This window comes from Leptonotus elevatus, chromosome 1 (genome assembly GCF_054856555.1).
Source record: "Leptonotus elevatus isolate MCC_2025b chromosome 1, RoL_Lele_1.0, whole genome shotgun sequence".
Classification (NCBI taxonomy): domain Eukaryota; kingdom Metazoa; phylum Chordata; class Actinopteri; order Syngnathiformes; family Syngnathidae; genus Leptonotus; species Leptonotus elevatus.
Window position 1 is genome coordinate 16,239,164 of NC_141239.1, and position 13,471 is coordinate 16,252,634.

Sequence of the window (13,471 nt, forward strand, 5' to 3'; positions counted from 1 at the left end):
TCATTTGCAAGATTGTGTCATTTATTGCAGAAAAACATTGTCGCACATAAATTAACATGTCAAAAAACCCACCAAGCGTGTCCCGCAATCATTCAGAAGAGATTCTCTTGCACCTGTTTTCTTTTATACTGCAATGGTTTTAATAGTTTCAAAAATAAAATCATAAATAATCTACAGTATGTACACGCTTAAAAGTAAGGAAAACATCATGAACGTGTGGGCCTGCATGAAGTCCTCTTCGGCCCCAAAAAAAGCAACCCAGCATTCGTAGTGAACGTGAAATCCGCACTTTTGATCGAAAAGGACCCAAAATGTTTGCACGGGAGCGAGGAGTCGTCATATTGCACTTCTCTTTGCCCCCTCCTCACCTGCACTAGACTCTGGATGAAGCCCAGTCCCGTGTGACAAAAGACAACCAAGCTGAGGAAACATTGGTCGATGGCCTCCCAGCTTCAGTCCGACCGATCTCAGCCCGGCGGGCTCGAGCAAGAAGTGTGACGGGTCCCCGCGAGTACGGGATCAAGGATTCGGGCGGCGCTCACGCTTCCTTCATGATGTAAACGTACATAGACGTGAGGAAATATCGCAAGGAATCCAGGGCGGAGGACAGCCAGCGGTGTTCGGGGAAGAGGTCCTTCTTCACTACGCAGTGGGTCAGTTCCATCTGTAGGGGGCACAAGAGATACTTTTAGGAAAAGTACACATTTCAGTGGAGATTCTAAATGCAAAAACGGGAGGACTTCTATAACATGACTGGTTGGAAAAAAGACCTGAAATTCAGCTGTGACAAACAATGCTTAAAAAACAGATCACTTAATAAGTAAGTATTTGTGCCAATACTGTGTGTATGTACTCATCCACATGCTCCGATACTATGACATTGATACCACTTGACCAGCAAAACATATAACTTTTGAGTAGTACCCATATCATCATATCTATATAGTCTGTATAGTCTCAAAGAATAAGACGTGCAAACAAAAATGTCTACAGTGATACTGAAGATGGCTCATTATTTGGATAACTACGGCAATTTTACAGCTAACACATAAGATCCTTAAAAAAAATACTTCTAATTGTCCTGCCACAATTCTACTGAGTTTTATAACCAATACTTTGTGTTACAGGCTTCATAAAAATGAAATGTAGGGCAACAAGACTGGATGTTAAAATATAAATTACAAGTTGGTACTGTGATTTTTTTTACTTAAAGAAAACTTGTGTTAATACGCTTCATCTTATAACCATTTTTTATTCATAAACACCAATTACTAGGGGTGTGCCCCCCCCCCAAAAAAATCAATTCTCATTTAGTACGATGCAGAATCGATTTTATTTAAATAATTTTATACTCTCGCCTTTGTCTGTCTTTATTTGGAGCGCTGTTCATGTTGTACCCAATTTGGCCACGTAGGGGCAGTGTGGTTTCACGCGGTCTAATTCACCGTTAGGTTGTAGCCACATTAGAGAGTAGAAGGAAAAAGTCACGATCAAATTATTCCAGCGACTTCTACTGCGAAGTGATTTATACATGAAAAAATATACCAGGGGAATAATAATTTCACGGACAGCCACAAGAGGGCACGCTAGACTTATACTATAATATACTATATATACACTTAATGCGACTTATACCTCAGTGAGACTTGTGTTCTTTTTCTACCCAAGTATGCCTTTTTGACCTAGTGCGATTTATAGTCCGGGTATTGAAAAATGTAGAATGAACTTATCAAGGTGCGATAGTAAACCAGCGTCGCCGTCGACTCACCCATCCTCCACGTCTCTTAAGCCACTGAACGAGGTACTTGCGGACAAACTTGCCCAGACTGTCCACGATGATGGGAACCGTGTCGGCGTGTCCTTGCCTCACGCAGTCCACGGCCAGGGCGCCGGCCACCGCGTACATGGACACCACCTTGCCCCACGTGATGCCTGCAGCGCCAAAAACACACTTCAATGTCTGCTCGGTCTCAATAGCAAGTCAAAACACAATCTGGGTTTACTTCTGGGCTCTATGATGATGATTTGCATTTCGTGAATTGAGCACCATCATGTTTTACTTCATAAAAAGACACGGTCTGTGATGACATCATTATATAGAATGTAAAAAAAAATAATAATTGTTGACGCATTTTTTCAACCCTTTAGTTCAATGGAGCGTGTGCTGCTCCTTCTGGTGTGCACACCTTAGCCACTTGGGGGCAGTATAATACAGACATATGGCTATACATGGAAACAGGCACTCAGTAAGTTGCCGTGATATTAGTCGTTCTTAGCAGAGGATAAAGAATATATGCATGTATTGTTATATTAACCATGTGTAATCACACTATATAAAGCATACAGGATAGATAGATAGATAGATGAAAAATCACATGCAAACATTAAAAACATCCCACACATTAAAAAACACATTACAAAAGATAAAAACAACCAATAAAACATGAATAAAACATAGTGAAGTTTATTTTGTATTAATAAAAGCAGCTATTGCAGAGGGGATGAAAGATTTTTTGTACCTAAATGTTTTTCCGGGCCAGTGGAACTTTGTAGCGTCTACCTGATGGCAGCAAATGTCATTCTTCACAGAGGATAAAGAACATATTCTTGTGAGTACTATATATATTATCTGTGTTACTCCAAAAATCCATTGCTTGAAAGTGTTATAATGCTGCCATATTTGTTAGCCTGTCTATGGTGTTTTGCATTGTTTGTTAGCATTACGCTAAACAGACAGATATAGAGCAAATCTGTTTAAAAAATATATATATACGTGTGAAATTGTACTCTATATATTTAACTGAAATAACCTCAATTAATAGAATGTAAATAATAAAAAAAGTTTGGCCTTCTTGACTTCATACACGCCTTGGCCACCAGGCGGCAGTATACATGCATACGCACATACACGAAGATGGTCATAAGTGCTTAGCAGGTTGCAGTAATGTAATGTAAAAAAAAAAAAAAATGTTTAAGTAATTCAACTCATGTACCGAATCAAATGTCTTAGTCGTCACATGGTTAAATCTAAGCGCTTGTTTTAGCTTTAATAAAACACCATCCCACATTGGACTTTGTTCTAGTAATTATACTGTACAACATGTCCACGCATTGGAGCTGATAAGAGATTGATTAATTTGTAGATGCAGTTAGCTAGTTATTGTTAGCAGCCACAGAGACGACAATAATGACATCAACCTCCTCCTCCAGGGTGCGCTTGCATCGTCATCTCCTGATGCTGACCCACAAGGGCTATCTTTAAACGGGACGGCGCCCTGAGCCCGAGGCGAGCTTAAACGAGATAAGCGTCCGCAGAAAGTGTCAGAGCTCACAGAAGCCGGCCGAGAATAGCGAGGAGATTGTCGCGGATAAAGCCAGCCGGGCGGAAAGGAGATAGCCACGGGGAACGGCCCAGGCAGGAAACCGCAGGCTGGTTTTGGAATATACTGTGCCTCCTTCTTTACAAGAGTGCTGTTATGCATTTGGCTTTGTCTAAAATGAGTGAATTACAATCTATCCATTCATTTTTAGCTCTTTGTACTCATTTATTTCATTCGATATTTGCTCATTTATTGTAGTATTAGTAATACACAGGAAATATTTAAAAACTTTTTTAAATTATAAATGTATATACACATTTAAAAAAATTATTTGATTCATTGTTATACGAATAAATATACAGTATATTTGTTACATTAAGTTCACCATTGCTTGTCCTCAATGCGGTTACTAAAAATATGGTATGTGTTACTGTTGTTTTTATTCAATTGAGTAAAATAAATATTGTAACTTATTTAATGACTTTATTCTATTAATTCCTTCACTGCCATTGACGGCTATAGACGTCAAAAATTCATTTGAACTATTTCTATTAGTTTAACATTTTTTTCCACTTTTGTGAACAAGAGTATGAAAACCTAGAAAAGATATAAAATGTATGATTAATCGTTCGTTAACTAGTTAAGTCATGGGATTAATTACAATTAAAGATTTTAATCGCCTGACGCCCCAAATTAAAAATAACATCAGTCTTTTTTTTAATTGGAAATCAATTTTTTTAAATGTGTAAATAAATAAATATATTTTTTTAATTACTATGTGAATAAAAAATAATACTAATAATTTATAGCAAAAATATATAAACAGAAATAAAAAACGAATCCAAGATTTATTAATAACCGATATACATATTTTTTTCAACATATAAAATTATAGATAAAACGCAACTACATTAAAAGCTACATAACGTCAGACGATTAAAATTTTTAATCGCAATTAATCGCATGACTTCAATAGTTGACTCGCAATTAATCACACATTTTATATGTTATAAATGTACAATAAAAAAATTCTAGGTTTAGGTTTTCATAAAAAAATGAAACTAAATGATTTTTCATTTTAACTAATAGAAATAGTTCACAGGATTTTTTTTACTAATTAATTACTAATGCCATCAATGGCAGTGAATGAGGTAATTAATTGGTTGACAAATTATAATTAATAACCCAAAGCTAAATAATTACTGTACACATACCAAATTTAGAATTTATTTGATTCAATAATTGGTTAATAAACTGTACTGTAATTGAATGAATTATACAATCAACAAAATAACATTCATCATTATTATCCTACAATTGGTTCATCTTTGATCAAATTAAAGAATATTAATACATTTCTTTTTATTAGTAACATATTTTAGCTTATTTATTTATTAATTACCTCATCTCCAAATGTTCTGGCCCTGACCTGAACGGTACACTTTAACTCACGTAGCTAGTTTTATCTTGTGTTTTCTGTGAAGCGCTTTGTGGCAGCTAAGTCTGTTTGAAAGCGCTATATGAATAAAGAAGACTTAACTTGACTAGTACACTTGCAGTCAGTGAAACTAATCGATGTACTTTGGAGAACACGATCATCCCTTTATGGAGCTCAAACTCGTGACAAGCTAGACAAAATGTTATGAAACTAACCCAGAACAAATCAAGCTTATGAGTATTTTTTTTCTTCTTCTATTTTTATCCGGACCTCAAAGGCTCCCAGAAGTTCGGCAAGTTTATTGGAGGAATCCCATCCTCCCAAAATGTGCACATGCCTGAGTTCACCTCCCAAAAAGGCAAAGAAGCGCAGATGTATTTAAAAAGTTTCCTGGCAAACGAACAAGGTCAATACACCGGGAGCCGGGATGCTTTTACTGGATCGCGAAACAAAATATGTAAAAATCACGTGTGGTTTTATAACTTAAGACAATTATGTCTGGTTGCCATGATTCAATGGGACAAAAATATAACGCCACCATTAAGTACAAAATGGTGTTATTACGATTCGGAGGATTTAGGCGCACTAAAAATAAAAATAAATGTAAGCAAATTTAAAAACAAAATAGCTTAATCCTAAAAATATAGGAGTTTATTATCATAATTAAAAAATATATATAACTTCAAAAGTAAAGGATTTTTAATCTGGAAAATGTTGTCGATATGTGACTAGTCCTATGTAAAACTTTCGTTTTATAAGGTTCTGATTTCAACCACACACAAAAAAAAGTTTCTTTCTAGAAAACACGAATTTATTCTTGTAAAGTATGATATTAACCTTGAAAACAGTCCACTTTCTCAAAAATATACATAATTATTTTGGGAAAATGTACAACTTTATTCTTATAATAATTTAATTTTAATCTAAAAAAATGGCATTAATCTTAAAACTTAATTTATTTTCTGATAAGCATATATTTAAAATAAAATCACTATTCTCGCAATGTTACTATAATCTCAAAAAACACACATTAATTTTTTTTAAATATATGACTTTAGTCTTGTCAAATTTAAATAGAATAAAAAAGTCAAATCCTGAAAATTTAACTTTTGTCTTGAAAAAATATATTTCTAAAAAATAAAATCTGTCTTTATTCTTGTAATATAACTTAACTTTATTGTTGAAAATATGCAACACTAATCTTTAGACATTTTTTAGCTTAAAATCAGAATATTACATCAATAAAGTTGTATATAAAAAAATAAAAAATATTTTTTATATATATATATATATATATATATATATATATATATATATATTATTTTTTTTATATATATATATATACAACTTTATTGATGTAATATTCTGATTTTAAGATAAAAATGTCTAATCTTGAAAAAACAAAAAACTAAATATTGGCTAAGAAAAGAGAAAGAAATATTTGACTTTATTCTTTGTAGTTTTATGGCTTTTAGTCTAGAAAATATACAATGTTATTTCCCCAAGAGTACATGACTTGGCTTTAATCTTGAAAATGTACACCTCTATTGTATAAAAAAAATTATAAATGCAATTTATTCTTGTAGTATTATAACTTCATTCTTAAACATACACAACTTTAATCTACAAAATATAAATTTTTCTTAAAAATTATCTCACTTTATTCTTGTAATATTGCAAATTTACACTCGAAAATGTACAATATAACTGTTGTAAATTCTGATTTTAACGTAAATTAAAAAAAATATTTTTATAATATACGACTTTATTGTAATGTTACAACAAATAAAAACCCTTTCATTTCATAATATAAGACTTATTCTTATAAGATTGCAACTACAGTACAATTGATTTTTTTCATTTGGCTTTCAACATGTGTTCTCAAGGTTTCATAAAGATGACAATTATGTCACATAAGACAATCATATCGTATTGCATACAAATTTTCCTCCCAAATCCTCACCTTTTGCATCTCCTGATCTCGTTGGTGTTTGTTTTGTACAAGACATAGACGTCGATTAGGTGCACTGGAATACACTTGAAGGGGTGCGGCCTTTTCAAAATGTGCATTTTGGAGGCCAACGCCGGAAGGCATTTAATGCGTCCAATGTGGGTTGGGCTCAACACGTCAAGACAAGACGTGCGCTCTCAAAACACACATGCACATAAACAAACTCTTCTAAATATTACATGAATGCTCGATGCAAATACATTTTGTCAAGTAAGTCCTTTTTTTAAGATCAAACAAATGAGGATTATGTAACTAACTATGCGGTATATTTTTAAGCTTTTTAATACATTATTTTTATTTATTTTTTAACTCATTCACTCCCAGCCATTTATTAAAAACATGGAACCGTTTCCATTTTGCAGCAATTAGCATTGGAATATAGCTAAATTTCATCATTATTCACTTTAATTTTCAGAGAGTTAAAAAAAATGTTTTGTAGGCTTAAGTTGTAATGTGAAAATAAATCTGGATATTTCTTTAAGTAAAAAAAACATCTCTTTTCCAGATTCAAGTTATAAAATGTTGTGAATTAAGTCGAATTAAAGTTGTAATATTCTGAGAATGAAAAGTTTGATATTTTTCACGACATAATAGAATAAGAACTAAAGTAGCATTCTTTTTTTTGGGGGGGGGGTATATATCTTCATGAGAAAAATATTAAGTATTTTCAAGATTAAAATTGTAACATGAAAATGATATTGAATTTTTTTAGCAATTTTTTTTTATAGATTACGTCACAACATTACAAGAACGTTGCTGTCCACAAGTATTGACGTCATACTGGTTGGTGTACCTGTGGAGAAGATCTCGGTGGCGACGCCGATGAAGGCATCGGAAACCATGGTCTCCAAGGCAACGGAAATGTTGAGCTGGCGGGCCACGTTCCTGTACAGGCTGGGAAGGATGCGCTCCAGCTCGTCACCTAGGTAACATGCAAAAAACATCTGCTCATTGCAAACATGTCACTAATGACGCATGCTGAAAATATTGATTTTTGTGCATATCCCCCACTATATCAGTTAGAAGAAGGGTTTTTTGTTTTTGGTGAGGGGGGGGGTGTTTTTTGTTTTTGTTTTGGTGATTTCCAAGAAGGAAAAAAAAGTTGTATATCTTTAGGTTAAAGCCATAATAGAGGGGGAAAGTCATTTAAGATTTAATGTATACTAGATATAAAGTGCTAGGTTTTTAGATGTTTTTTCTAGATGAAATGCTGCATAATTTTTGACTAAAAAAGTCTAAAGGGGAAAAAAACAGTATACCATGGACCCACACATGCTCGCGGTTAAGAACCAGTGGTTTCACCTAGTCGCAGTTTTTTTGAAAGCCAATTCCTTTTTGCCCCTGCAAATAGCTGGGGTCCAATGTAATTTTTCAAGAAAAGTGTTAAATTTTCGACATAATTTAAAAAATATTTCTTAGATTATAAAATTGCTATATTATCAAGATTTTATTAGTGATTTTTTTTCAAGATTACAAGTATTTTAAAGTCTGAATAACACAACAATAAAGTCTTCAATTTTTAAGGAAAAAAAAGACTCATTTTCAATATGAAATATTGTACATTTCCTCCACTTTAAAGTCTGACTATTATGAGAATGATATTATCAATTTTCAAGTGAATATATTTTATTTATTCCTTTCCTCGGGATTCTGACTCCTCAACTTGAGTCATCGGGAGATACTATTTCTAAAGCTACCTATCTTTCCATCTGAGATAAATTCTTGAATGAGTCACAGTGACCATTTTTCAACATTTGGTAGCGAGAGCGTCACGGATCGTCTCGTGGTCTTACCCAGGCAGAGGAGCACAAAAGAGACCTCGGCCAGGGCGGCACTACAAGGCGACAGGTTGAGTTCGCTTTTGGACCACGTCAGCCCGTTCTGGTTGAGTCGAGACAGGATGAAGTCCCGACACAAGGCCTTGGCCTGCGACACCAGCTGTTTGTCACTCAAGGATCGGTCAAACACCTCCAGGACCTCGGCAGCGAACGCTGACGACTTGCGAAGAACCTCCATCACCTCCTTCGGGAACCGATTTCAAATCAGCTGTCACAAGAAGAAGGAAAATGACTTCACATTACAATTGCAGATGAGTTGAGGATACTAGTCACCCTTCTTTGAATCACAATGGAGAATCTCCCGCTAACATCACACTCCACTCTTTATTTTTAGTGGAAAAGTATGATCAGCAACTTACATAAGAATAGACCGGAGGCGTTATTATTGTGCGGGCATCAGCAATGCTATTGCTGCTTGTCTTGCATTATGCAACCACGTGCAAACACAACTCAAGACAGCTGGGTGGGTCTTTTTTTTAATTGGAAATCAATTTTTTTAAATGTGTAAATAAATAAATATATATTTTTTTTTAAATTACTATGTGAATATTTTTTTTTTTTAATAATTTATAGCAAAAATCTATAAATAGAAATAAAAAACGAATCCAAGATTTATTAATAACTGATATACATATTTTTTTCAACATATAAAATTATAGATAAAATGCAACTACATTAAAAGCTACATAATGAATTTAAGTTTTAAAAAATCTAAGCAACCGAAAATATTCATTATGAATAAGTTATTCAGAAACAATAAACAGTGTGTGAATAATAAATAATAATAATACAAATAATATGTAATGAAATAATTGAAACTACATAAAAATAAACAAATGCACAAACATAAATAACTACTCATAATTAAAAATAAACATTTTAAAAAACTACATAAAAATCAATTAAATCAATAAATAATCCAAAAACAGTGAAGAAAATAAATTTAAGACATTTTAACATATGCTGTGTATAATCCAAGAAAAGTCATAATAAAAATATGAATACAATTACAAATACATGAAGAATACATACCAGTAGTCTACACACACATGCATAGAAACAGTAAACATACATACACATAAAAAAACCATACATACACAAATCCCATTTTTAACTATATTATATGAGTCTGAAGCAGTATGTAAGATGCGTGTTGCATGTAAAGAAAGCCAAGCAAGCAGAACGCATTCGGCCTTCTTTTTTTTTTTATGTCTTACCTTGGAGGCTTGCACATAACTTCCCCACTTCCACTTCCACGTCCACGTCCTCGTCCTCGTCCTCGTCCTCGTCCACGTCCACTCGAAATTAATTTTGGCCCCAAGCAGTCCCAATTTCCAAAACTGGGAAAACCCCGTCACAAACAACCACGAAATCACAACACGACTTGTGTTGCTGCGGCTACTGTTGTTTCTGCTTCTGCTTGGCTGCTCATTGCCGCACGTTCGTCGCGCGAGCCAACGAGCTTCCGCCTCCAAACAAGAAGAAAAGGAAATAAGAAAAAAAGAAGACGCCTCAAGTTAAATTGGCGTCGCTGGCTCTACCACTACCTGTTGTTGCACCTGGGTGCGCTCCATTCATTCACCGAATGGGAACGGCCGGGGGGACCGGTCGGGCGGCGCCTCCCACAAACGAACACACCCTCGGGAGAGCCGTCTTTTTAGATTGTCTTTTGTTTTGTTTTTGTTTTGTTTTGTTGTTGTTGTTTTTTAACCAAAATTGTAATACCAAAAAAACAAAACAGTCGTTGTCATCGGAATCCATTTTGTTATACAGTATTTTACATTTTGGTTTACGTCACGCCGGATATTCCTAATATGGTCCGAACCACGTTTTAATCCTCCTCAATCAAGAGGCTAAATTTATCTTGACTTGGCTAGGCGTTGAATCTGTAAGTAAATCGCTAGCCTAACACGTTCGTAAAGTCACGATTACAGTTGGTATTTTTTTTTTTGTACGAGAAACAAAAGCAGAAATTAGTAGTTACTGATGTTCCGTTCGTAACCTCAAATCGTCGTCAGTGATGTCATCGTGAATGCAGGAAATTGGGTTCTCAAGACGGTTTTCAAACTACTTATAAATGTAGGATTGCAAATTAGGGTTTGCAACTCGGGTTAGAGTTTCAAATAAGGGTTTAAACTGTTAGCATTGCGAATTGTAGTTTCAAACTCGTGTGAGGGTTTTCAAATTAATGTTAGGGTTTAAAAATATTTAGGGCTTCAATCAAATGTTAGAATTTGAAATTGGAGTTTCAAGTGAGTGTTAGGATTGCAAATTGCGATTTCAAACCTTGGGTTAGGGTTTCAAATATTGTATGCACGTTTCAAATTTGCGTTTCAAACCAGGATTAGGATTTCAAATCAGAAATTAGGTTTCAAATTAGGGTTTCAAGTCCATTAGATTGCAAATTGGGGTTTCAAGATTGGGTTGGGGTGTTGAATTACAGGGTTTTAAACCAGGATTAAGGTTTCAATTTTTGGTTTAAAGATATGATTTCAGATTAGTTTTTGGTTTCAAAGATTGAGTTAGGGATTCAAATTAGGATTTTAAAACATGGTTATAGTTTCAAATCTTGGTTAAGGTTTCAAAAGTGTTTACATTTCAGGGTTTCAATTTAGGATTAGGGTATCAAATTAGGGTGTTGAGACAGGTTTGAAAATTGATTGGGTTAAGGGTTCAAAGCACAGTTCCAAGACAAGGTAAGAGTTGTAAATTAGGGTTTCAGACTGGGCCAGGGTTGCAAATTGGTTTCATATTATGGTTTGCAGACAGGTTTAGGTTTACAAATGGGTTTCAAGACAAGTTTAGGATCTCAAATTAGGGTTTTAACGTAGATTTGATAGTGCAAATGAATAATAGTGACTTGTTAATGTGTAAATAATTGGAATTTATCCAAAGATAAATGCTGATCATGCATCATTTTGCTTGGAATCGAGGCAGTGTTTAAAAAAGAAAATTGTCCACTTGGTGTCAGTGTTTCCCATTAGTTGTTGTCAACACTACTGTACTACATTCAACTACAGTAGTTGGGGTTTCAAGCAAACAAGATAAATGAAGTGAAATGTAGTACCCTTTCATTTGATCATACTGTGGTCATTGATTTCTATTTCATATCATGTGAAGCACATTTTATGATTTCTTGTACTTTTTTGCAATAGAGACGGACGGTTAAGCTCTTCAAAGTCAGCAAAAGCCCGATTGTCAGCTGTCACTGAAAGGTATTAGGTATAAGGTATTATTCTGTGGTATGGGATGTGTTAATAGGACCCCCCCCCCCTCCCCAATCATGCTTGAGAAGTCTAAATCGGCAATCATGAGAGTTTAACCTGTTCAATATTTAAGTTAGCAAATCTTCCCCCTAGAATCGGTTAAAGCTTTCCTATGGAGGAATTTGCCCAATAACATCTTTACAATAGCCTTTTTATTTGATCATTTATGACTCAAACATCTTCTAATTAGCAGATTAACACCTAACTGACCACAATGGGTACTCCTGCAAGCCTCTCGCCAATAGTTTAAAAACTGGATTTGGGTTTGAATTTCCCGCCCTCTGTCTGCGGACAAGTCACGTACGCATTGCGTATGTGCGACGGCGTATTAGGGCCACGTATAAATATATACTTTTTTTAGAAGGCGGGGGCAATATTCCAAGAAAAAACTCGCAAATGTGCCACTTTATAAATAGTTTTTTCTCACAAATTGGTTAATGGAACACTGTTTATAAAATGAAAAGGCAGGATGGAGACGGATTCATTCTTAATTTAAATTTACTCATCATACATGGCAGCTAGAGTGACAACACTTCCTGATCCCCTATCAGCTGACTAGCACTATCCAATCAGATGCTAGCATACTTAAAATGCTAGTGAATGTCGGAGAATAGCAGATTTGACAAAACAAAAACATGTATGAATGTGTAAATAATAATTCTGGAAATATAAATGTACAAGTAAATGTACATTTTAATAAATTAATTTAAATGCTTGATCGTCCGGGAGTGGACCTTCGCAAAGTCAGGCGTCTTTGTCGCTGGCCAGTGGCGTACGCAACGCTTCAAAGAGAGAATGCTTAACACCATATGGTTCATCTATGCTAAAGAAATTACTATCGCCTTATTTGGAAACCCGACCAAAGAGTATTGGCACAAACAGTCGAGTAGTATGCTACGTGTATTTCTCATTAGTTTTTGAGGGTTTTTTCTCGCAAATCTGCCACTTTATAAAGTGGCAAATTTGTGAGTTTTTTTCTCTGAATATTGCCCCTGACCTCTAAATTTTTTTAATTATACTTTGCCCTAATACGCCGTCGTACGTATGTGAGAAAGGAATGTGCAGTTTTATTTTTCAGCCACATGTGGCAGTAGCGATTCAAAATTCAATTTTCTGCATTGGGCAGCTTTAAGATAAAAAAAAGAGAAAAAGAAAATGTTTACTATTTATCATTGTTAGCCCTGATATTTTTCGTAGCAGATCAAGATTGTAAAATCACTCTTAAACACCCCACACCACAGGATAATTGCTGAAGATAACATTTTCAATTTGGCCCGATTATTGGTATGTGTGTAGCCCGCTTAATTAACTTTTGTTCTGTTCCACGTCACCATCACTAAATTCATGGCTTACCCCAAGTTAGTGTTTATTACACGCATACGGACTTTTTATCGAGAATGTTGAACATGCTAAGCATTTACAATTGTTGGCACTGATGGTTTTCAAGCATGTAGGGGAGGAAAATCCAATTTAATTCAATTATAAAAATAAAAAAATGTCCCTAAAGGATGGGGGTGTGGGTCAGATAAGCGGACTTTTGCTGACTTTAACCGTAACAGGTGAAAAACACTCGGTACGTGTGTACCCTGCTTTACAGT

General features: G+C 34.7%; 2 protein-coding genes across 2 annotated transcripts in view; one reads left to right on the forward strand and one right to left on the reverse strand.

The window, feature by feature from the left end:
- bokb (BCL2 family apoptosis regulator BOK b) lies at positions 1-10,775 on the reverse strand. The gene is made up of 5 exons (XM_086077824.1): positions 9,825-10,775; positions 8,563-8,815; positions 7,563-7,691; positions 1,769-1,932; positions 1-664 (listed from the first exon to the last, which is right to left on the reverse strand). The coding sequence occupies exons 2-5, from the start codon at positions 8,783-8,785 to the stop codon at positions 539-541; spliced, it is 642 nt and encodes a 213-aa protein (XP_085933950.1). The 5' UTR covers positions 8,786-8,815; positions 9,825-10,775; the 3' UTR covers positions 1-538.
- Positions 10,476-13,471, forward strand: part of elovl1a (ELOVL fatty acid elongase 1a) — a 19,679-nt gene continuing 16,683 nt past the window's right edge. The window contains exon 1 of the mRNA XM_086077801.1: positions 10,476-10,495. The gene's annotated coding sequence lies outside the window, so the exon portion shown is untranslated. The remainder of the gene's footprint in view (positions 10,496-13,471) is intronic.